Source organism: Centrocercus urophasianus, unplaced genomic scaffold (genome assembly GCF_019232065.1).
Source record: "Centrocercus urophasianus isolate 14NV4802_14NV808 unplaced genomic scaffold, USGS_Curo_1.0 seq_19, whole genome shotgun sequence".
Lineage (NCBI taxonomy): Eukaryota > Metazoa > Chordata > Aves > Galliformes > Phasianidae > Centrocercus > Centrocercus urophasianus.
In genome coordinates, this window is record NW_024884744.1 from 17,883,122 (window position 1) to 17,908,900 (window position 25,779).

The 25,779-nt window shown below is 38.3% G+C and overlaps 1 protein-coding gene across 6 annotated transcripts in view; it reads left to right on the plus strand.

The window, feature by feature from the left end:
* The first annotated feature begins 4,476 nt into the window (after positions 1–4,476).
* NMNAT3 (nicotinamide nucleotide adenylyltransferase 3) overlaps positions 4,477–25,779 on the plus strand; it is a 28,417-nt gene continuing 7,114 nt past the window's right edge. For 4 of the 6 annotated variants that reach the window (XR_006169214.1, XR_006169215.1, XM_042821102.1 and 1 more), the window contains exons 1-4: positions 4,477–4,562; positions 5,078–5,284; positions 20,257–20,440; positions 23,481–23,590. Coding sequence is in view for 4 of the 6 variants with exons in the window: in XM_042821102.1 (XP_042677036.1) it covers positions 4,547–4,562; positions 5,078–5,284; positions 20,257–20,440; positions 23,481–23,590 (517 nt within the window). In the remaining 2 variants the exon portion in view is untranslated. Of the gene's footprint in view, positions 4,563–5,077; positions 5,285–13,009; positions 13,196–14,397; positions 14,533–20,256; positions 20,441–23,480; positions 23,591–25,779 lie in introns of those variants that run through there. The other 2 variants (XM_042821104.1, XM_042821103.1) reach the window with 2 other exon arrangements.

Sequence of the window (25,779 nt, forward strand, 5' to 3'; positions counted from 1 at the left end):
CCATTTACCATCAGAAGGGTATGCAGAGGTCTCCAGCAAAATACTCTTACCTCCACTGCCAACCCTTAAATGAGATCAGGGAAGGGCTAGATGCTGGCTCCACCCTTTCTAGTCACTCAGGTACACTGCATGCACCTGAGCTCTCCTGGCTTGGCCCTGCCTTCCACCAGGTGCTCAATCACTGCTTCAGGCCATGACTTCACATTTCTCTACAGTACGATTTCCAATTTTATGAAAATGCAAGTTTTCTATTAATTTGTTTTGTTTTCTCTTTACCTTACTTACATAAGTGACAAACAAGCACTATATAATCAAAACTTTATCTGAACAAATATGCCACTGTGATATACTTCCACTTTTACTAATGATTCATTTTAACTAGAAATAATTTAGTTTAAAATATTCCATTCATTAGAGGACTGTTTTTGTGCCTCACACAGAATCTTGGTGCTCAAAGCACTGCTCTTCCTCTCAGGTACACCAGTGTAAAGCTAGAATGGCTCTGCTCGGGTTAAGAAAGCAAAGATGCAAGTTACTATCTGTACGGTAACTGTTGAATCATGGCCTGAATCACTAATTGAGCACCTGGGGAAAGGACTCTTCAGCCCTGGGAGCACAGGTGAAGGTAATTCAGCTGCGTGACTGGAAGGGATGCAGCTTGGCTGTGCCTCTCTTAGACCCATTTAAGGGCTGACTGCCTCTGGGTTTTGTTTTGTTTGTTTGTTTGTTTTTTTCTGGAGAATTCTCCTTATGAAGCTTTTCTTTAGAAGCTGAGAATCTTCTGATATGGGTGAGTAATCTTTTTGTTTTCCTTTTTAGTACCTTTCTATATGCTAGCTCTTCTGCCCTTGTATCTTTGTTGTAGTGCCTTTCCTTTTATATTGTTCTGTCTAATTGTAACTCTCTCACTGATGTGTATATTAATGCTTATTTTGGTTTGCTGATGGTAAACGGTTCTAAAGCTTAAGTGTATTCTCTTAGAATGTTGTTACTGTTGGAGCTTCTGCTGCAGTGGGAAACTGACCTTGTCTGACTGCGGCTTTCATATCAGTTTCCTATCTCCTCTTCCTGCAGCCTCTCAGCACAGTAACATCTGCTAGGCCATAACATGCAGGGAGGCACCCAGTACTAATGGCAAACTGCTTCACAATGAGAAATTCTTTGTTGGTTTGCCGATGTAGAGCGTTACAGCCCCTTCCCTGTATGATAACTTTACTAAGCGGAAACATGTTAAAGCAAAAGTGTTTTTTGTTTCAGTCTATTCTGAGTTAACACCAACACGTCAGCTGAACAAGAATGTGTTCTTTCTAATAGAAGCATTACTTGCATTTTTGGTTTAGTAGATCTACCAGATACCAAATTTCCAGTGGTTTAGAGACTTTATATAAAGAAAGGTCAACGTTTAGTAAGTATGATGCTGTGGCTTCCAATGCAGCAATTAAAAATATCCACACGTTACAGAGGAAAAATACAGTAGCAAACTAGCATACATCAACAGATACTTCATATCCTGTGAGAATGTAAAGAAAGGTCCCCAATGCCTTTTTAAAATCCTCTGGAAAGAAAACACTAAATTTTTTGCACTGAAAAGCTCGTGCTAATTCTCTGCATAGATGTTATTTCCGCATAATATTTTGCCCTTTTTTTGGAATGACTACACTGCCATAATCCCATTGCTGAGATTCTATCAGCCAATAATACCATTCTGGGAAGACAATTTGTAATGATATCTGAAACATTATGCAAACACAATGAGCTACTTTAATTTTGCTGAAGCTTAAACTGCAAGGAAGAAAAATGACCAAAAACAAAAGGTGAAACCAATGGCAAACCTGAAGTCCTACCAAGAAACAACTGATGTATAATAACAGAATTTTACTAACATAAGAGGATTAGAGAGAGAAGAGGGAAAAAGGCACAAACAATTGCAAACAACTAAAAATACACAATGTTCTCTAATAGTAAAAAGAAATGACCCAAGCACAATGTTCCGTCTAGTTCACCTGAGCCCAAAAAAATGCTTTTATCATTGTGAAGCCTAAAACTTGAGAGAAATTTTTATTTCTCTGCCTTTCAGTGTTTTTATCTTTCAGATAAGGCTTTTGTGCAGCTAAGTCAAGTTTTATGACTGTTGTTTGAGCCCTTTTAAGTTGTATTTTTTCTTGGCTTTCAAATAAAGCATGGTGTGCTGCCCTGTTCTTTACCTCTGCTCATTTATCTTCTGCAGCTCCAGAGAACTACAGTACACTGGAGTCTGCTTTGCTTTGTTTCTGTACTGCATTTTAGCCTTCTGATTTCCACTGTCTGCCTCAGAAAAAATTGATTTACTAATGTTTGCCTTCAATTCTAATAGCAATCAAGTAACAGAATGATTCCACTTACAGCAAGTAAACATCATCTTGTCCACCCTATTTGTAGTATTTGATGTAATGTTCAAACTAGCTGTAACTGCAGCGTTTAAGTAATATAAAAGTTTGAGTATTTACTTCATAGATTAAGCTGAGTGAATGATTGCCTTGTTGTCCAAGCCAAGACTTGAAGCTAATGCTTTCCAATGCCATTATGGAGGGTAAAGGTTAATGAACATTTCTCTCATGTTTCTCTTCTCCATCTCTTCCCAACTGATTTTTTTCTGCACTGAAATACACATCAGTAAGGCTGAGATGCCAAGAACCAGCAGATTACGCTGACTTGCTGTGCTGCTCTTTGGGCAGGTTTTACAATTACAAGGCCTAATTCTACAGCCTTGATGCATGCACATCTTATGTAAGGCCCTGGGAGCTTTCTGTCTCAAGAGCTGCAGCTAATGCCAAATTCTGGTAGAGAAGCTGATTCATAGCATCTGGAGCAACTTTGGCTTGGGATTTCATAATCACAATTTTACACCTAGATGTGAGCATTCCAACTTCACACTAATGGGATAGTAACAGGATGGTAGGGTTTCTTCAAACTCCCACAGGAGGCAGACCAGAATTGAAACCTGTGGGAACACACCAGTGTAATAAAGAGTGGGATCTATTATCTTTGAGTAACTGTCAGAACACAACATGATTTTGTAGTGGTAACTTTGTCTTAATTTAACTGCTGAAAAATAGGTCTTAATTAGTTCATATTCCATAACTGACTTGAAACTTTCTGTGGTTGTTTGTTGTTCCTTTACAGGGCAGCATGCAAATGCTTCTGCTCTTGCACATCTTCCTGCCTGACACTCTTCTCTTTCCCGTATAATCTCTTTCATATCCAGACACTTCAGGAACTGTTTGCAATTCATTTGATGACAGGAGGGTGCAGTAGAGAACACAATTAGGATCAGGCCTACTGGTGTCTATGCTTACCATCAGCAAATTATTCCAGATACAGCTCAGTTCAGGAAGCATTCTATTTATTAAACAGCTTCTAAAATTAGAAATGGGAAACTTATGTTCAAAGACAACAAAGAAATGTTTATTTTAACAACTATGACAGTCTGCATCAGAAATGGTGAAGCTCCTCAGCAAGCACAGTTAGCACTGCCATCAGAGCTGCTGCACTAACGGTGTTAACTTGGGTGCTTGCCCTCAGTTTTCAAGCTTAATGTACAAGATTTAATCTTCAGATTGATTTTCTTTTTTCTTTTTTTGTAAACGAAGCACAATGTTTCCCCTTATAGGAAGTCTTATTTATTCCCTAAATATATAAAAGTAATTTAAAATATACAAAGAGGAGGTTTTAATTCTAGCTGTTCTTGTTTAGAATAAGCTTTATATGTTCAGTAAGCCTGCTCAGCAGAAATAAATGATCAATTTTGCTCTGGGATGTCAGCTTTATGAAGTTTTTTTAACTAGCTTTTTTCTCCCTCAAAGGAAGTTGGGAGAATTAATGTTTCTATAATGTTGTAGATTTAGCATTAGGAAGAAAGGCCTGGAAACATCAGAATTTATATATGCTTTAAAGCAACAGACAAAACACTTTCTGTACTTAACTACATTTTTTAAGCTTGTGCCTTGCCTGGGGAATCTAATTTATGTCTTCAGACTTGCAAAAGTGGTGCCTAAGAATACATACTCTGCTTCCAGTCACAAGTAAAAGTTCCAAATGCTGAAACCACCCCCGAGGCAGCATTAGGCAAGGTCAGACACAGACCTGAAGGGCAGTTTCTGTCCTCAGTGCAGCAGTGAAGTGTTACCTTTTGCATGCACATTTCAAAGAGCAAATTTAAAATTCATTCCACAATCCCATACATTTTACTATATATCGAGTAAGCATTTGTGCTTCCTGTTAATGTTGTGGTAATTAGAAGTTTTGGGGTAGATTACACAACTAGTGACGTTCTGGCATCTTGAGATACTTGTTTTCTTATTGCTGATAAGCAGAAAAAGTAACATGACTTTAAACTCTCTGGACTTCCCACTGTGCAAGGATACTTGCAAAATACTTGATAGCTGGTGGGGGAGAAGGATGTGACATACAAAGCAATGCACAAAGACGAGAAAGTCAAAGTCTGTGCACCACCGACTCACCAAAAAAGAAGGACAAGCTGTGCTCATCTTCCCCCACCAAAACAGGGATGCCATTCCTTCTTGGTAAGTGCTGCCTCTTCACTTCTATGTGAACAAGATGCAGGATATGATAGCATTTATTTTGCTAGTGCTAATATCATATACCAGCACTGCTGCAGCCAGCCAAATTGGTGGGTCAAAGCCAGGCCAAAGCCTGGTCTTGTTAATCACTGCATGTTAATAATTTGGAGATCTTAATATTTTCATTCCCAATACACTTAAAGACTCTAGCACCACTGCAGATCTGTGCTCTTATAATCACAGAATGGCTTGTGTTGGAAGGGTCATTCAAGACCACCTCACTTCAACTGTTTGCTGTGGGCAGGGTTTCCATCCACCAGATCAGACCTGAGGCCCCATCCAACCTGACCTTGAGCACATCTGCAGATGTGGCATCCTCTCTGGGCAGCCTGTGCCAATGCCAAACCATCTTCTTCTAACATCTAACCTAAACCTTCCTTACTTTAATTTAAAACCATCCCTCCTTGCTCTGTCGCTATCAGACGGTATAGAAAGTCGATCTCCCTCCTGTTTACAAGCTCCCTTTAAGTCCTGGAGCCCCAGCGAAGCCACCGGAACGCACCGACGTTTCGGCTGCAACCCGACCTCGCCACCTCGCTGGTGCCAGCCGCGGCCAGCAGCGCTCCGCTCCTCCTTACAAGCAGGAACAGCAGCGGGCTGCCAACCGCGGGACGCGGCGCCGCAGGGACCGCAGGAGCTTCAACAACAGCAGCCGGCCGCGCGCGGTAAGGGCCGAGCCGCGGGCGCGGTGCGAACGGGCGGCCGGGGCTGGGGGGCAGCGGCAACGCTGCGCGACTCCTGCGGGGCCAGGCAGGGGCCGGGAGCCCAGAGTGCCCCGCGCGGCGAGGGGGGTTGGGAAATGGCCGCTCCTCCGTGCTGGAACCGGGGCGGCTCCACCAGGACGGCGGGACGTGTTTGTTACGTGCCTGAGCGTGGAGCTGATCTGCTCGGCACTGAAAGTACGGCGCTGCTCCCGAAGAATATAGGAGCAATACACATCCGTATATTTTACATAAGGATATTTAGAACGGTAATTAAAGCTGATAAATGAACTTCGGCTTTTTTTTTTTCCCCAAACGCTTCATAGAGTGTCGGTGAGTTAAAGCAGACAAGGATGTCTGTGGTTACACAGGCGTATTTCAATCCCTAGCTTTCACTGTGTAACCGTTCTGTCTCCCCTCCTTCAGTCTCTGAGGCCATCTCCCCTCTCACGCAGCAGCTGGTGTTTGGATTTATAAATGATCCCTGGCGTTGCATTATTCAAAGACTTCAGCAGGCATCGGGCCATGGCATGGCTGTGTTTGTTTTCCTTAAGCTCTGTGCAATACAGTGCGCAATCAGTTCATCCCTGATCATTAGTAGCTGTAGTTTAGGACTGGTCAGATCACACAGTTCTAACAGTAAACTAACTTCATGGCTTTAAACTTAGAAAAATTGTAGAATTTAGCCTAGGTTCAGTTAGCTAATTAGCACTCAGATGGTCTAGAAGAATTTGTGAAAGACTCTGGGAAAGCCCAGTGGTGTCCAAGGGGCACTGAGAGCACAAAGTGACAGTCCTGTCAAAGGCGAACTGGAACTATTTGAGGTTCTGCCTTTTAAAGTACTTTAATGAGATAAATCACATAATTGCAGTGATGATTTCTAAGGTCTTATTTTATAAGATGCTTGAGCACCAACTGCAGCATTTGGCAGGGCAGATTGGAGCAGCTGGGGGAAGCTGCCCGCCCCGCGGCTGCAGGGTGCTGCTGCCCTGAGGCTGCCAGATCTCCAGAGCGACTTCGCAGCCTGATGTTTCCCTGTATTGGTTTACTGTAATGCATTACTGAAGAAGCTGCAGAAGCCTTGCTTTCCACCAAGCATTCTGCGTTTTTCTTACTACTAAGATAGAAACTAAGAAACTAGCCGTTAGGCTTATAGAGCATTATGCAGATCTCAAAAGCCCTAAGAAATGCCATAATGTCAGAGTAGTGGTCTGTCCAGCCCAGTGGATCCAGAATGCCAATTCTTTCTTTGGTTACATACCAAATGAAAGATGAAATATTCTCAGGAGCAAGCAAAGCATTTTGAGTGATAACAAATCACATGCTTTTGTCTATTTGGTTTGAACTCTCTGACTGTAGAAGCAAGTAGAAATTCTAAATTGATTAACTAATAGAAATATAAAGACAAGAAGCCATGTGAAATCCTGTGCCTAGGAACCATTTACTTAAACAGCTTCATTGCCATGCCAAGTCCTCGGTGTTACTAGGCAAATTCATATGTTACTGTAAGAAATGTATGTAATGCTTTTCATTCAAATGGCTTAAGAATTTGATAGCTTTTTGATCCCTGCATTTTGCTGGGGAAGTTACTGCTTGCACGAAGCAGAAGGAAAAATGGTGAGTATTTGAAAATTAAGCCTATCCTCTGTTTAAGCACAAGAATGCCATACACCTCTAAAGACAATATTTTGTGTGCTTTGGGTCCTTTTCACGGATATGTGAAGGGGGAAGAAAAGATGATTTCTGTCAAGTTGCATATGCTGTTGCTGTGGTGAATCCTGCAGCAAGCTTGGAGTTGGTTAGTTTCGGGGGTTTCTTTGAAGCTGATTTAGAAATGGAGATGAGGCTTTCATTTTTGCACAACTCTAATATGGAGATTGAAAGGGAAAACTTCATCTTTTGGATAATGCTGAATATGATCAAAAATCATGTATCCCACCACGTAATTTCTTAATGGTCCTTCAATGAAAGTCAAAGAAATGCAATACACCTGAGTCACTGGAATTTAACAATTATGTGATCTATCATGTGGCCCTGAAAAAGCCAATTTTAGAGGATTAGCGTGTCATATCAAACTGTGAATAATATTTATAGCCACCTTGTAAAATTATTCTTGGCTGGGGTGAGTAACTTTCTGATAAGCAAACAAAACACCACCCTATATTATACATTTTTCATTTTTTCTCTTACCCAGATATTTATGTTATCATCATTATTAAAGTGGAAAGGGTGGATGTGTAGGTATGTATGTCACTGCTATGGAGGACTGCTTTCAGCAAAAGTACATCTTGGGAGCGTAGAGAATGGACTAACTTCTGTTATAGCAATGGCTCCCAATAGTAACAGCACGAGAAAAATCTCAGGTACCTGATCGTATTTTTAAGGATTATTTGTGTAATATGGTCTTCTGTGATTTTAGTTACCTGGTAAAATGTACTTTTTTCTCATTTTGAGAATGTCTTACAACCATAACATCCTTAGCGTCACCTATTGTAACTCAGCTGGGCTCAGTGCAGCTACATAAATTTATACGAGATAACGATGTGACCCCATGAAAGAAAGGATATGAGCAGCTTTGAACTTGTTCAAATCTAAATTTTATATAAATTAGTCTAGATTTGCCCTCACAGGAGGAGATAACACTTTCATCCTGTGCTGAAATTCAGTTTCTTTCTGCTCTTTACAGAAATCTTACCTCAAGGGTGAGCCCGCCTCACAGTGTGCACGTATCAGTGTCTTTTCCTCCAGTTTACTAATTTAACAGCTCATGAATCAGACTGCTCTGCTCAGCACTCCATTGTGCTTCTGATAATTAATCGGATATGGCTCTAATTAATGACTTTCAGCAGAATTTAACTGTGGTCATCTGTAACGTCATCTATTATTGATGTACTGAGGAACATAAGCAATAGAATAAGAACTTGCAGAAATTTTTTAATGAAAATTTGAAGTTTTTTCCATCATATAATCTATTGCATTGCTTAAGTGAGGGTTCCTCATTTGAAGCTATCTGCCCTTTTATGTATAACTGCATGGTGTGCCATATTGTTGAAAGTTTTCTACACTGCAGGCAATACCATAGCAACTACCATGTAGAAAGAAGGCATCAGTTTGGCCAAGGCTACTGGGACATGTTCTCAGGGCGGAGCGTGTGCAGCCCTGAATCACAAGAGCTCACCAGGAGCCAGACAGCTGCTGCAGGAAATGCGAACCTGTTAATTGTCTTCTTTGAGCCTTATTCTTTGAGTCCTCCGTTTGGTCATTAAAAGCAAAACCTTCGCGCTGTCTCGTCAAAGCTGTGCTTTTTCTTGCTTCCATTATTTTTGACTTTTGAAGACAGCAAAGGTGACAAAAGCTGTGTAATGTTTCACTAATCAGAAATACGACAAAAGGCAGCGTCTGTCATGTCAGGAGGGAAGCTGAAATGGCGGGAGATGTATTTATAAAATTTATTCATTCTTTGCAAAAATCAAGTGTAGTGGTTTCTTAAAACAAGAATTGGTTTAAAAAAACTAAACAGACTCAAAAAAAAAAAAAAATAGCATACTACTTCTGCTTGATTAAATGTGATGTTAAATGACCTGTTCCCAAGCATTCTATTAAATGTTTCGAAATTCTTGAAAACAGAAGATGAGATCTTGCTGCAGAGTAGAATAGACAATTATAAAAGTGTTTTATCAGTAAAAATTTTTAAAAATGCTTGTGCAGCTCAGTCTTATATCTGTTTCTTTAGCAGACATTTTTCACTAATGCTTTGTAAATACAGAATTCTGAAATACAGGATAGTGGAAGGGTTGTTTTTGTGTGGTTTTTTTTTTATTATTTTTTAGGGGATTTCAGGTGCTTGGACTTTGGTTTAATGTTTTGAGGCACACACAGACATGGCGCTAAAGCGGCAAGCACTTGAGTAGCAAAGCTGACTGCTGAAACCTTGCTGGTTTTAAGCAAAGTGGCAGCAAGTCATTGATCACTTGAAGGCAGTTCAAAAGCACAAGTGTTATTATGGTGGAAGGTTACAAATGTGAGTTATCTCTGTGATTGTCTGCCCCTTTTCTCAACAAAATGAAGACTTGAAACTGGTCTGCCCAGTACTGAGTACCCAACCGATACAGAAAGTTACCACACGGTTTGCTATTTCTGCTTTTGGAATATGGGACTTTGGAAGTTATAGCAAATAAAGACTGTGGGAGGCTTAACTCTTAAAATCCAAGCATTTAAAAAGAAATAAACAAAAATTATTAATATTAGCAAGAGGGAGATCTTAATTTTTTTTTTAATAATGAACTTGATGTAGTAACAATGCTGCCTTGTAAACTCAGTAATAGCATGCTAGAAAGAAAATGATGTGAAACAAAGTAGTTTTTGGAAGATTTGCTAGAATTCCTCCTCTGGAGCCTGTGCTTAATCAATGTCTAAATGTACTAGGGAAGCACACAGCTGTCTTGGATCAGACAGGAAAGTCAAGGCCTAAAATGGCACGTGCACAACAATGTCTTGCTCCTTGTAATGCATAAGGTACATTTATTTAAAGTAGGGGCAATACCAGTACTAGAATTTGTTCAGAATAAGTACTACCTGATCTTTTCTGAGTTTGTGGTATAATTGAGGTTTGTAGTGGTTGGTGCTCTTTTTTTTTTTTTTTTTTTTTTTTTTTTTTTTCTTCCTCCTATATTCACTTCAGTTTCTGGGGATGTAGAGCATTTTGATGCAAGAATGATTGTAAGTACAAAAGTGATTCCTTTGTTCAATTAGTCATCCTCAGAGGATTTCTGAGATTATTTTTGTAATGATTATGGGACATTTAACTTGTACACAGAAGCAATAATTTATCACTGATCTAATAATTAATATGAGGATGAGGCACAAAGTAGGTATCTACAAATAAGGTCACTTTAATTTTGGTATGCATGAAGCCAGAGACAGCCTCTGGAACAGTTCAATTCTATTTCCTTTTTCACAGTTACAGAAGTGGAAGAGCAGAAAAGAGAACCTGACTTCTACAAGTGCTGAATAATTGTTCTTTCTGCTGATTTATAGCACCACGACATTGAAGCACTCCTAAAGTTTAGTTATCAAGATCCCTAAGAGAAAACTTGCCTTCTTGGTTGCAATCCAATTTGATATGGTACATTCTGTCCTTTCTTCCCTTTCCAATCTACAGATATTATGTGTTTTCCATGTTCTTTTTTTCCTGTTAGAAAGCAAGGTACATACTTGACCTAATTAGTATTTATTTCATCAGAATTACCACAGAAGTAGAACAACTGAATTATCCATGTACTTTCTCAAAAGTATTTCATGTTTCAGCTAGGCTTGGGCGCTACAATAAGAGCAAACTCTTATGAGCAACCATGTTTTGCAGGGCACGACTAATGGAAGATGCATTACGTAGGGACAATTGCTGGAGAACAAATTAATGAATGATTAATTATTTAACTAAGTACATCAGTGATATGACAGCTGGGCTGCTTTTTGCAAACATGTACAGCAACTAATAGGTATAAATCAGTTTTTGCATACTGAAATTGACACAGGTTTTTACTGCTGCTACTAAACACTGTTTTTCAGTCTGAAGGCTCTTCGGCAAGGGAAGACAACTTATCCAAGTACTCAGCAGTAGTTTAATTAATTACTTTTATAACGACAAACATATTCCCCTGGCACAATATGCACACTGAAGAAACACCTGGTGACAGCACAATCACCTACTTGTTTGTGGTTTGTATTCAGCTGAGGAAGTCAGTCAATGGGTGTAGGGGAACTGTTAGGTCATGGCCTGAACTGATGATTGAGCACCTGGTGAAGGGAGTGGCTGGCCAAGGAAGCACAGGTGCAAACAACTTACCTGTGCTTCCCATGTGACTGGAAATCCCATGGATCCCAGATCCACTCCTTCCTGGGCTCATTTAAGGGCTAGCCTGGAGGGAGAGCGTTTCCTGTATGGAGATCTCTTCTTGAGGAGTGCTCTGTAGCCAGAGGTCCTCATCACCAGTTACGTGAGTCAACCTTTTTTCAGTGTATGATTATTGATAGTCCTCATGATAATGTCTGGAATTGTAATTAATTTGGTGGAAGTAGTTTTGTCGTATTCTAGGACTTACAATGTTTTTCAGTGGCAGCCTATGAAATACATGTGACTTTGACTTTAACGTTTGGAGGTGTTTGTAATGCTAGGGATACAGAGGTGTTCTCCCACTTAATGTAACTGCTACTGCATTATAGGGCGTAAACTGGTTAGGAGCATATTGTAATGTTTAATTTTTCTTCTACGTTTAATTTTTTTTCTAGGAATTAAGCTAAAAAATCTATGGATTGTTTGTTCCTATGTATTTTAGTATGTGTACATTCTTGTTCACATGGGGGAGATGCTTCAATTACTTTAAATGCTCAGTAAATTAATATGCTACTCGTGCTTTATCTAATTCTTGTGAATGGTAATGGTGATTTTTCACTAGGCAAATGTTGCATTGCTGCTGGGTTCTCACCATGGAAGGTTCCAAGGCATGTACTAATGGGGGTTAGCTCTGTTACTACAAAATCCATCTTTGCCCCGTTTTATGTTGGGAGGGGTCAGCTTGTCTCAACACTGAATCTGGACTGTTTTCTGAGCAATGAGTTGATTTAGATTGTTTTTATCTGCTTTTGTATAAGACGCTTTAGGTTCACTAGTCTGTAGCTAATAGATACCTGTCTGTAGGGAGACACCTCATTTACTTTTGGCATGAGGCATACATTACTAGCTACAAAGAAGCCAGAGAACATACTGGCAATTCTATGAACAAGAATAAGTAGCAGAATGGGGGAGTTGTGTAACCTCTGTTCTCTTTCTTAATGGTATACTCTATTTATGGTTGCGTAGGGAGCTGATATCTTAAAACAGACTCGGACACGATCTTCAAAATACAGGAGTGTTCACTCCAGCTGGAATTCCTTGCCAGACATCCTTTTTTTTCCTCAGTCTAACAGAAGAGAGGTACCCAGAACATTTTCTTGGGAATTCAGCTTTTCAGCCTTTACAGCTTGGGATGATCCATACCTGATAGTGTTCTAGGCCCAGGTTTACTTATTTTGAATTGGCAACCCAGGAAAGAGCAGCTGAACCTGAAAGGTTTCTTTGAGATCTTAAAAGCTACACTGTACCTGCTGAGTAAATTAGGATATACTGCATAGGGGTACTGGGAATAACAGCGTTGTCTTTTTGATTATTATTTGTACTTCTGTTTCCATATAAATATATTTTGGAATACCTCTTAGCTTGTTTTCTGTTTGATTTTTTTTTTTTTTTTTTTTTTTTTTTTTTTTTTTTTTTTTTTTTTTTAAATAGGAGCTGAAATCCAACAATTGAAGGTATCTTTTTCAGGTGAGAAAAAAGTGTATAGAATAAAGAGCTGCTTTGAAAGCAAACAAAAAAAAAAAAACATCTTTGAGTTTATAACTTTCAACATGGCCAAGGAAAGCAGTGCAGAGGAAGCATAAACTACATGTCAGCCAAACAGGAAAGAACGCTTAAAAAATTTTTCAACTTATTTTTCAGTCAATCAGGTATCTTTCTTCCTTGAAACAGGTTAAAAAAACCAAGTCATTCATAATAAAATTATGATAGATTTACTGAATTGCTGGCACTGAGCAAAGAGCACTTTTGAGTTTGGTTTCAGTTTCCTTTTGAATAAGGAACCTATAAAGACTGCAGGCAGCCTTTGTGCATGAGTTTGTTAGTGCCTCGACAGGGTTAGTAAACCAAGGCAGAGGGACGCAGAGCTGCACAATGTGCTTCCTACAGCTACTGCAATTGCAGGCCATCACACTGCTGTTAGCTTCTAATGGCTCTCCAGCCGTGGTCTTCTTGCCTATGGTATATCCTCAGGATTATAGGAGGTATGAGAAATGAGTAAAAAGGGGATGGGGGAAATCTTAATGTGCACTTAGTACTAGGTAATGAAATCTTAGCACATGCTTCAAGTAGTTTTCTTTACGAAAAAAATTTCTAACTGCTAACACTTCAAGTGTGAAAATATTGAAAACTGTTGCTCTGTACCTGGAATGCAGTCCTAGTCTGCAGATTTAAATACTAAAATAAATTCTATAAATCATCTGATAGAATTTGTGGCTATGAAGCTTCAGTGTGGCTTTCTTTTAACCACTGTTTTCAAATTATAAGATTAAAAAAAGGGGGAAAAAAATAAGGGAATACAAGGACTTGGAATAGTGCTGTTGGATATGTATGCTAAGCTCAAATGTGAGGAAATGAGAGCACACCTAAAAATCATAATTGCAGATATGTATGTAGGACATAACCACTGGAATCATTTCTGTAAATAGAATTAAGCAAGTAGTGCTAAGCAGAGTGACTAAAATTGATTTCTACTGCTTTGGTATTGAGATGACTGAAGTTAGCTAGAATGTATAAAGATTATTTTCAGTTCAAGCATTTCTCCCCACCCATTCTCCATATCCATAGATTTTTAGTGTCCCGTGTATAACAGTTATAGCTTCTGCTCCCTATCATTGAGCTGTCACTTGTCTGCCATCCAATGAAGAAACCATACAGGCAGCTGCTAATAAAGTATGTGCGGGCTGGCTGTCTGCCTACCTCTGAGGAAGCCAGACCTGTAGGTTTGGTGTTGCATGTGGGTTTTTGCCATATGTTGCACCAGTTCCAACTTATTTTTAAAATAAAAATTAAAAATTTGCTTTTGACAGGCCTACAGGTTTTAAAGTTATTAATAGGAAGCTGACAGAGGGACAGTATGAGGAGTTGTTTCCTGACAAAAACAGGTTAAAAATAAAGAGAAGTCAAAACCTCACGGTTCTTCATAATAATAATACATGAATTTCTAGAAATAGTTTCTAGCTATTTCTGTATATAGAGAATAAAATTTTAATTAGTGTGGAAAAAAAACTGCATTTTTGAGCTAATTTCTTTGTGTTGTGATGACACAGCTAACTGAACATTTGATACTTTACCAGTGTGTCAAGAGTACATGATTCTGAAAAGAGACCTGCTTTTGTTGTGAGGAATGATGGGAAGACTGTACTTAGTCAAGTTTGTCTTTTACTTTATACTGTTTTTTCTTTAGGGTGAAGTTTCAGTATCTTCATGTCAATGAAGAGCAGGATACCTCTCATTCTTCTAGCTTGTGGCTCCTTTAACCCCATCACAAATATGCATATGCGTTTATTTGAGCTGGCTAGAGATCACCTGCATCAAACAGGTCAGTAAGGAGTTGTTACGAGCACATGGTGTTTTGCTGTGGAGGGGAAGACACTTTTAGTGCTTGGTATAGCTAAGATGTAAATCTACAGATAGCTTAATTTTAATTTCTTTATTGATGATTCAATGTGAAACGTTTGGGGCATATTTTATATTGAAATTGTAGCACTAAATTTAAAGAGGCATGAACACCCATACAACGGAACTGTAAGTTTTATCAGCAGTTTTAGAATCAGATGGGATAGACAATTTTGTGGAAGATTTTAATAGCTTTGAAACTGGAAATAAACATTTTTTATTTCATCTTTATGTGATGTCAAAGAAGTTTTGACAACTAGGTGAAACAGGAGAATTGAAAACTTAATTATTCATTATCCATCCTCTCTAAGACAAACAACTTATTTCCTCTGGCAAAATAATGTCTTTAGGAATGAGATAAGAAAAGTTAGATTTCAGATGACTAGAGAGTTTCAGCAACAAAGGAGAAAAGTGGGTAACACCAGGAACTTAGCAAAAATGAGAAAAGCTATGGAGGGGTGTTGTGCTCTGTGCTTGGTAACGTCTTTATTGCTAATACTTTTATCTTCCTTCTGACTGCTGAAGCATACGCATCTGAAATTGATTTGAAGCGAATCATGCTTATTGGAACCTGACAGAGAGTTTCCTAGGAAGTTGGTGCAATAGGAACCTGAGAAAGGTGGTGGGAAAGATGACTTGGGGAACTACAGGCTTGTTGGTCTCATTGCTGTATCAGGGAAAATCCAGGAGCGGGTCCTTCTGGAAGTTGTATTAAGGTACGTGGAAGACAGGAGGGTGATGCAAGACAACCAGAGACATGTCCTGCCTGACCTATGAAGGAGCCTTCTAGGATGGCACAACTTCATCAGTGGGCAAAGGAAGAGCCACTGATATAATCTATCTGGATTTCAGTAAGGGCTTTCACACAAAGCCCTTTAGACTCTGAATTAGAAAGATATGAATGAGTGTTCAGTGGATGAGAAACTGGCTGTGAGATCATACTCATTGTAATGGCTTAATGTTTGCATGGAGAGTAATAATGAGTGGTGTCCCTAAGGTCTGCAGTGAGACCAATACTCTTTAATACTTGCATCAGCAGTGTTGACAGTGGGATCGAGTGCAGCTTCAGCAAGTTTGTGGATGACAGTAAGCTGTGTGATGTGGTCCAAATTCAGTGAACTCTAAGTAGTATTTTGAGGTCTTGAAATAAAATGCTTATTTTAAGTGTGATGTACAGCATTTGTTCAAGGACTGATCACTGTACGTCCCCAGGCGGAGTAACTGAAGTCTCAGTGTTTGAGAGCAGCTGTCCAACTGTGGGGTGAATGTGCATCTTCAGGCCCTGTTGTTCACACAGCCAGGTGGATATGATATATATTTCTCTAGTTACTCCTGTGGCATCTGTCACTACGATCTTTGCACACCTCATCTATTTCAGTGAATGCATCTTTAAGCACTTTGAAGTGGTGAAGGTAAAGCCATCCATCCTATGAAGAGCTATCATAAAAGATTGTCTGTTATTGTTCTGATGTATTTGTTGTTTACTTTGACTTTCAGTGCAATGACAGCTAAATTGCTTACCCCTTTGATTTTCCTTCTGTTGAATTCTCTTCATAGAAGGTTACTGAACAAAGTAAAGTCTTGCTATTTTCTTTCCTTTTTTTCATGCTTGGCAATATCTACATACATGTGAAGGGAAGGTAAGCATAGGAGTATATCCTTTTGATGTTTATCTGTAAACAGTTTTGAAAAAGTCTTATATGGGGTTTCTTGTATCTAGTCATTTGATGCTTTCTTTTCATTTTCCTGTGCTTCATGGCATCAGAACAAAGATGTTAGACATCCCTCCCCAGTTAATTATAATCTATAAATAAAGCTAATATTGTGATTTTAATGGGAAAATTAGAAAGCTTTTTATTGTGTTTTCCTGATGTTAATAGTCAGAGTTCTGGGAGGGTAATTGCTATCTCTTGTGATTTTAAGGAAAACCATTACTATTACTTCGATACAGAATTGTATTATGTGATTTTAATGTGTGTGTACTCACAGAAGATAGATGAAAGAAATTAAACAATCCAATTAATCATATTCTGAAATGTAAATGTCTGGTTTTTAGTAAAGAAATTCAAGCTTTAATGTAAGGTATTTTTGCATTTTTAGATGGCTTCAATGTGCGACCAATTATTTTCAGCACTTGATGCTAAGTTTTAACATCACTCTACTGCATTTTGAAATAGCTGCCGTTTTTGTCACAAAGCAGGCCTTAACAGTGATTTGCTTTATGTATTTGATGTTTTGTAAATACAGTGGTAAAATTCAAACTGCTTATCAGACTCATTTTGTTCTTAGATATGTGGGTAATGTAGGCCTAATGAAGCAGAGAAAATGCTAATTTCTGAAGGGCCAACCTTCAGAACTCTGTACCAAAAATGTGCAGCCCTGCATCATGCAATTGTTCATGCTACTTCTGATCAGTATCCATCGATGTCTTAATGGACTTGAAGAATCCCCTTACTAGTGAAAACTAGGAATGGTTAACCTCAGTCCAAGGGAATTTACAGCACAAATAATCATGCCATTAAGTTCATACAAGCAATTGTAAACTGTGTTAAGTAGAATTGAGTAGAATGACTTAGGATATTCTGCTGGGTGAGACATTTTTTAAGTTGGTTGAATCTGAATGTGTGGTTTTTCTGAGCTTTTCTGCTTCTTGCAGCTGCTCTATTTTCCAGGCATACCTACATACCTCTGTGACCAAGAGCACTGAGGTTGAATTCTCTTCACACTGGTGGACCAGTCAGTTGTCAGTCTTGAGTTCAGTGCTGTTAAGGAAGCTGGGCAGACTGCAGGGGGGAGTTGGAAGAAAAGCCAAGCCCAGAGAGTTTGGTTTGGCTTATGTTTAGATAAGTAATGAGTGAAAATCTGTCAGCTTAAGAATAGGCTGAGATCTGTATGGTCTTTAACATCTATGTATGCAGAAAGTGAAAATGTATCTATTTCCTGGTTTTGAGTTGTTAAACAATATCACAAATACTAACAGCAAGCCTGTTCTTTTCCTATTATAAAGTGTAAACAGAATAAGGAGTTTCATTGCAGCCTAGAGATGAGATTAGTAATAGTCCATGATAATTTTATGTAGGCCTACATCAGTGAAATTTGTAAAGTTTTGCAGTTTTGAGAGGGATATTAAAATAAATGATTCATCTGCTGTTTTCAGTCATATGAAAGCATAAGATCTTACACACAGTAAAGTTAGCATGAATTCCTTGTGACTATATGTTGGCACTGCCTGTTTATAGTGGTGTCCTGTAAATCTGAAGTCTTACCCTGAAGACTTGGGCAGTTAATTTGATGTAACTAATGAATGGCTAAATGGATTGGTCTGATTCTTAGCTGTAGAAAAGCAAGAGGCTAAATTTTGCAGGAAGTATGCAGCAGGGAATGAAATTTACAAAAACTGTTAATGCTAAAACAGTGCTGCCTTTAGTAGCATTTTGGGAGAGGAATGAGATAAAGCAATGCTGTAAGACTGACCTGTTGCAGCCTGCTCCGGAGGTGACAAAAGGAAGAAGAGTAGTGGGGTCATTCCTGCTATTGAATAGGATAACACCATGGAGCTGTAGAGCTTCCTAGCTTGTCATGGATTTTTTTGTATGATGCTGAGAGGAAGATGGGTGATGACATTGTTTCATAGTCCATCTTCAAAAAACATTTACCCTTATCTATTTAGTAGAGAAACTCTAGCAATGTAAAACCCTGTTAAAAGAGAAGATAAAATTTCTAACAGTAAAACTGTGTGTGGGGAACAATAAGTTTGCTTAAATACAATAATGGAAACACCAAGAGTCCTTTAAAGCTCAGAAGGCAAATGCATACAGCATAATTATCTGAAGTCTTCATGCGCTCCTACTTTAAACTGTCAGTGAAACATGTATGTATGCATATATGGGGGACAACTAGGCCCCAAAGAAATAAGGTTCTTGAACCCTGGAAGGAACAAATTGTTCTCATCTAATCTGTTATTTGTAGTTAATTGTACTTTGATGTGTAGCTTTAACAATAGGTTTTAATTAAACATCAGAACAGGCAATAAGACAGAATTCACAATTGAATGCAATTGATAGCATTCAGAAGAAGTACAATGTGAAGGTAATTCTGACTCAAGGGAAGTTTGAAACTGCCTGGAATGATTTATGGGGCAAGCAAGAAGGTGGCGGAACTTAATGATTTGTTCTTTGTGTGCTGCCAAGATTCAAGCACATATTTGAACATGTGAACTCTTGAATTACAGAAGAGGACACAAGTTACCAGAGTCAGTAATTTGGGGCTGTGCACCTGTATTTGTAGGTTGTAGATTCTCGTGTGTTCTGCTTGGATAGAGCTGGATTTTCAATCACCTCAAGCTCTTACTGTCTGATTTCCAGTACCTGAAGTGTTAGCCGTCTTGTGGTTTTTCTCATTCCGTTGGTTTCATTTCTTACCTTACTCTATTGACCACTTTGCCTATACTGAAAATGCTTTTAAAACAAAGGATGGGTTAGGCTGTCATTTTCATAGGAGACAGGCCTGTAAATCCTATTGGAATTTAATGTTCTTCTTTAAATTTCATCTCCCTTCTTTTGAAAATTGTATCCCTATTTTAGGAAAATTAATTTGTAATTTTTAATTTAAAAATACTGAATTATCATGTCCTAATTTAAAAAATTGAGTCCAGGGCAATCATTTTCATTATGGAGGACTAGAGGGAACTTGTTGCATTCTGAGTTTCTTTGCTGAAACAGGAATTAAAAAAAAAAAAATAAAAAGATACTTGAGTACCATATGTATGGTGGTTCTTTAAAATGTATGTGTTGTGTTAGAAATCCTCCATTCCATTTCTGTTTGTTTGAAACACCTCTTCCCTTCTCACAGTTTAAGGGATGCAACTCTTATCAGTACTTTATTTCTCTGATTTATTAAAATTACATTTTTCTAGTTTTGTTTTCTGAGAGAAACCCAGAAATGCGAGTTGTAACAGTTTGTATGAATGTCTACTTTAGAACAGTGGGAAAAAATAGTCGTTTTCAAATTTAATTAACGCTGTGAGATACAAGGGGTTTTTAGTGTCAGCTCAGCTGATGTTTGGATGATAGATTTCTAATCTTAAATCCCATTAGTCCACCTTTGTTTTTGAATCATCTTATTTGTCTGACTTGCATTAATTACATCACAGTATGCTGTAATTATTGCTTTAGTGCTATGGAGAGGCACAATGATTTTGATAAATAACAAGCAGCAGGCACTTAAGAACGAAGCATTGGTCAGTTAAGTCATCCATTATTCTGGCTGCCTAAAAGCTGTACTGCTACAATTATTGGAATATGGAATTTCATTCTACCCAGCAATTTGGATAGTTTGTAACACAAATTATAAATGTCTCTGCTTGCTTTAAAATTGCATGTTTACCTCCCCTTTTATTTTGTCTAGAATAAACACATTGGTAGTCCTAGCTCAGAGAAACAGCCAGCTTGTTTTTCAATTCTTTTAAATTGCTGTTTTCTTATTAGAAACATGACTTAAATCTGGTTGTTCACAGCTCCCTGTAACTTTGAAGTTAAGCATGCTTTTAAGAAGAGATTACATTAGAAGAGCTCTTGATATTCCATCCATTCTAAATTTTCAAAATGCTCATCGATGACTATATGACTATTCTTTTCCTTTCTGGAAGGAAGATACCAAGTGATTGAAGGCATAATGTCTCCTGTCAATGATGTCTATGGAAAGAAAGGCTTGGTTTCAGCAAGGCATCGGATAGCAATGGCCAAATTAGCACTGGAGACATCTGATTGGATTCGAGTTGATCCATGGGAGACTGAGCAGGAGTCATGGACAGAGACAGTAAAAGTGTTAAGGTAACTGAACTGTTTTTTCTTTGTTATGAATGTCTGACTGCTAGAAATCTGAGCCTGTCAGATCAATGCACGGAATTTGTTCATATAAAACATCCAAGCAAAGCAGAACATGTCTGTTTATGGTATCACCTCTTAGGAGATGGCAGTGAAAAATTCATGTCCCTTTCCTTTAGAAGGGATGTCCTAATCATTATTTCCCCATTTGAGTCTTTCATTTCCTAGAGCAAAGCAGATAGGCTTTGCCCAGACCAACACTATACCCCCAAGTACTGCTCTTTTGCTAAGTCAGTAGATGCTGTGTTGGAAGCCTTTAACAAGAACGGGCCCTGCAAAACTGCAGTCATTTAAAGGGTTCGGCATGCAGAGTGCTTGACTCTCATGTTACTTCTGTGGTTTTAACTCTCTAACTAGGTATCTTAATTCAAAATTACAGGAGTTTACAAACAATGTATTAAGATAGCTAATTCTAGGTTAGCTGTCTTGGCAATATTATGCCTACAGGTTTATCTGTTCACACTTGATTAAAATTTCTTATCAACTCTAATGTCATGTTAAACCCAAGTCCGTAATTGCTCTTCAAAATGAGTGAGTTTGCTACTACTGTGCTAGAAGGAAAAATGAAGGAACTTGCCTGAAACCTGCCTTGAAATGCACTTTTTTTTTCTATAAGCTTTATCTTGATAACACATGCAATATGTGGCAAGGTATAAAAACAAACTTCCTTTGCTGACCACCTTTGGAAACATATGTACTGTGAAAAAGTAAAAGACTTCAAGAAAGCATTCTTCAGGAAAGGAAGCATCCTGTAAGAAGCATTAATTAGTTCTCATTCCTGCCCACACTTTTACCTTACTTTCTGACTGGAAACAGAGAAAACAGAACTTATTCCAGGGACAAAGCTCAGATTAGAGAAGCAGTACGTTAATGAAATGGCATGGCTAAGAGATTGGGTCTTATGCTATAACTGTCACGCTCGTATAATTTCTTAAAACGCCTCCTGTTACCAGTGTTTTGAATTGTACACTTCAGCAGAACTTTGTGTTCTGAAAGTAGTCATGAATGGCCTCTTCCTAAGTACTACTTCTAAGTGTGATGAAACTGTCACTCTCCATCAAAATCTTTGGACTTTGCAGAGACTAACAAATAGTTTTGGCACAAAAGAATTTTAAGCACCAGAGCTGTATCCCGCTTGTGGAAGCATCATTTGTTGCCTGTTACTTTAGGTGAGTGTGAAAATTTTGGAGGCTGTCCCTAGGCTGTTTTGTTTTGTTTTCTTAAAACAATGAAAGGTAGCATGATAGAGCTATTTCCTCACCAGCTGCCATGGCTGAATATTCCTAGGCAAGGAAGAGTATTTTTAATATGCAAAGAACTGCACTCACTCCTCTTGTAGTGCAAATGTAATTGCAGTAAAGATAGACAGTCATTTTTTGAATTCCAAGTTAATTCATACTATGTCTTGCCCAACAAGTTCTGCTGAGTTGTGCTTGTGATTTAATTATATAGAAACTGAAAGTTTCACACAGACTTCAGAAAATGCTTGATAAACTGACAGATTGGCTTGTCCTTCTTGATATCTCTTTCAAATAACATAATTCTCCCCACCTCAGCATTTGAAACGCCTGCTGAACAGACCTTTTGGCAGTTAAGATTTTGCATTGCTTGTGCTGTGAGTCCTGCAGTGAGTTCCTTGCCAAAAAATCTGGGTTTTGAATCGAGGCCCAAGAATGTCAATCCATGACATGAAGTTAGTGTACTTGACTATACATAGCATCAGCCTGTTTACAAGAAGGCAGGATTAAAAATAGAAATGTAGGAAGGCTCAGGCCAAGCTACTGCTACCTACTTTCTCCTGCCATATGTCCCACACCCCTTGTCTATTCAGTTCCCTTAGCCAATGGCTGAGCAACAAAAATGACTGCGGATAATTATGCAGCCTGGCTAGCTGTATATTCTTGGCATAATTGGAAATTATTTCTGTGGCTCCAAGTGTGATTTGAAGAATGTACACTTAAAATCACTAAATTAATTCCTTAGGCCAGACATTCAGAAGATATCCACAGTTTTGTACGCATTCTGAATTTGGACAGAGTTAAGGACAGAGCTGTACTCTAGAGCCCACAGGCTGTGTTTTGGTACAGCTGTTTAAGACCTCACAGTCACTTTGGATGTGTAAATACTAGGCAGATGTGATGCCAGTGAGAGTCCTTGGCTGTGCCAATTAACGTGAGCATTGCATAAGCATGGCTTATGACAGGGCAAGCCAGGGCCTGTTTTACACAGGCAAAGCTTTGCTGATTTGAAGAGAGTGGAGATGTATGGATGTAAAATTGGTGCTTGCCCTAAGAATGTAAGAAGGTGCCACTACCACAGGGTGACAGTACACAGAGGGACACCAAGGATTTGGAGCAGCAAAAGAGTAAAGTGAAACTTGGAAAAACTGATGAAAGGATCCTCGTGAACCTCAGTTCAGTGAATTAAGAAGCATACTAAGTGTGCAAAAATCTTGAGCTGTGTAATTTGAGTTTCTTTGAATTGTGATTAATTTAAAGCATACAGTTGAAACTCAGGAAATGTATTTCTTGTGGAGAAGAGGATGGAAGAACAACAGTACTTCCTCCTGAATGCTTTTAAAGAGCATGTGTTACAGAAATACTGTTTCTGAGGAGTCGTATTTAATAAATTAAGTACAGTGATTCAAGTGTGATTTAATGTGTTTTCAAGCACAAACCTACACAGTGCTTTAAATTCAATGTTGCTATAAAAATTTCCGTAAGGGTAGAATTTCAAAAACAAATTGGAAACCAGAATGTCATTACATAGATTGCTCATGGATTGTGCAAAATTTAATGACACTTCTACTTCATGGTAGAACAAATATAGTGATTTTTTTTTTTATTTTTTTTTTTTTTAAACAAACTGTATTCAGATCCAAAGTGCATAAAAGCAGGCTGTGTTCTTGAATCTGAAAGTGCCAGGTAATCGCTTTGTGCATCTCTGAGAGGATTATCTCACACAGAAGCCTTTATTTTTCATGCAGGCACCATTACAATGAGTCAGTCAGACTGCTCCAGTCCAAGAAGGAATTTGTGAAAAACAAACAGCCCACAGAAAGATCTACAGGAAATTTCATTTCTTCCCAGTGCTCAGGTTGGTTCATAAATGTAAGCAAAATCTACTTCAGCATTAAAACAAAGTAACTTTATGGAACTGGATGAAATTTAACATGGTAGCTGTGAAGTTCTTATGATTGGGGTGGTTGAGGCTACCTGCCAAGAACAAGCTACTCCTGCATGACTGCTTGTGTTGTTACTTTGTAGTAAATGCCACGTAATAAGGAGATTTCCACAACTCTTCCCCAACAAGAAGATTTATTTGGGGTTTGTATTAATTTTTGGTTTTATAAGCGTCTCTTTAGCTGTGTCAGATGTATGCTGTGACCCTGCTGTTTTGCAATATGGAGTATATTAATAAAGAACGTTGCTATAGGGATTATTTGTCATTGCTATACAGTTTACTAAGTATATGGCTGCAATACCAGTGATCCTAATGCACTGATTTTGTTTTGTTTTCCTAACTACATTTCTAGATAGAAAAGCTTCTCTGACATTAGACTTATGACAAATTCTGTGAAGTCTGCTTTGGCTTTCTTATTTTATCTGGTTCCCTAACTTACTTAAAGTATGGGTGGATCTCTGATGTTTTAAACTACACCTTTAGTGTTGTAATACTTGGACTTGAATAATCTATTTGTTACTTGTGGTTACATTTAAGTTTTTAAAGTATGGGCTGCTGTAGCATTAGAGATGGAAGAGAAAATCTGGTGTTCAGGCAGCAGCTGAATCTTGCCTGATGGAATTATTGTTGACAAGTGTAAGTCACGTTTTCCTCCTTACCACACTGAGGAAAATTAGTGTAAAAGTACATAAGACTATTTTGATTCTCCATTATATAAAATTTCTGGGTATTATTTTCTTTAGCTTTTTGAGTTTTGTAGCATTTTCTGTTTTTTAAAAAAAACCTTACGAAGTTCAAACAGATCTGTCTTTCCTGTTAAGTTTCTTGGTTTAGAATCAATCAGTCATCAGCATAGGGTTTTTTCTGACGTCAAAAACAAAAGGTACAGCAAAAGCTGAGTGAGAAGAAGGACTGGCATGAAATAGATCTCCCTGTCTAGAGCACAGTGCCTGGATTTTTTTCTATTTGTATTCTACCTGACAGCTATTTCCAGGGAACAATCTGTTAGTGTGAACAGAAAGAAGTCCTGCAACCTGTTGCTGCTTTCCTTTTCTGCCTGCAGCACTTTGTCAGACTAAGCCACAATATGGGCTTGGTTATGTAAAACACACCACTGAAAAGGAATGGAACAGATTTTTCCACTTTCTCTGGTTGCTTGCGATGGGCTGGAGGGAAAGATGGAGTGCTACTGAAAACTCCAGAATGGGGTACAGTTTCTTCTTTCTCAAAAATGTGTTGGTTAGCACAGACTTTCTAATGGCAGGTAACTGTCACCCTGTTTCCTCTATCACAAAAACTCTTCTATAATGCCACGTGAGGGATCAGTGAAATCTGTTGAATCAGGCTTTTCTCTGGAGTTTGCAGGAAGGTTCTCCTATATAAATGAAGCTTTTGCAAAGATCAGGTTGAATTTCATGGTGCAAAATTCCATGGCATACTATTTTTCTACTAAATATTTTCTTGCTGAACTACAAGATTCCCTTGTATGGTGCTGACTCATTATTTTTCCATATACAAAAATCAGGTAATTTCAGTACGTATTGCACATAAAAAGGCTCATTAAGGACATGTACAGAACGCTTCTTATGGCTTTTTAAATTTAGACTAACTTATTGATGCTATCCATTCAAAACAACATAGGACTTGGACTTTTTCATTGTATTTTTCAATATCTGAGCTCTAAATATTAGAAACAACTAAAACTAGTTTCTTCTGGTTATTCCTGTATGCTGTGATAGCCTATAATGCCTACAGTACCCTGGAAAAGTCCCCAAAGAGCTCAGACTTCACCTCTGTTCTGAAAATTTTGTTATGGGAACATAAAATGTGGATAGCCTTACTGAAGGAATTAGGTGTTAGATGTCCATATCTTCACTTGAGCGTTCAATCTTTGTTCTTATTCAAAAGTAGCATACTAACTAGTGTAAACAATGGCTAAGCGTTCAAATGAAACCACTGTATTACAAATTGCTTTGAATAGACTTCATATATATATTTATATGTATCTAATGTTTGTTAAAAGCTCCTCTTCGCTCTTCATATGTTGCTCTGGTAAGATTTGCTATTCCACCTTGTTTCATGAAGTATAGCTTTGCATGCAA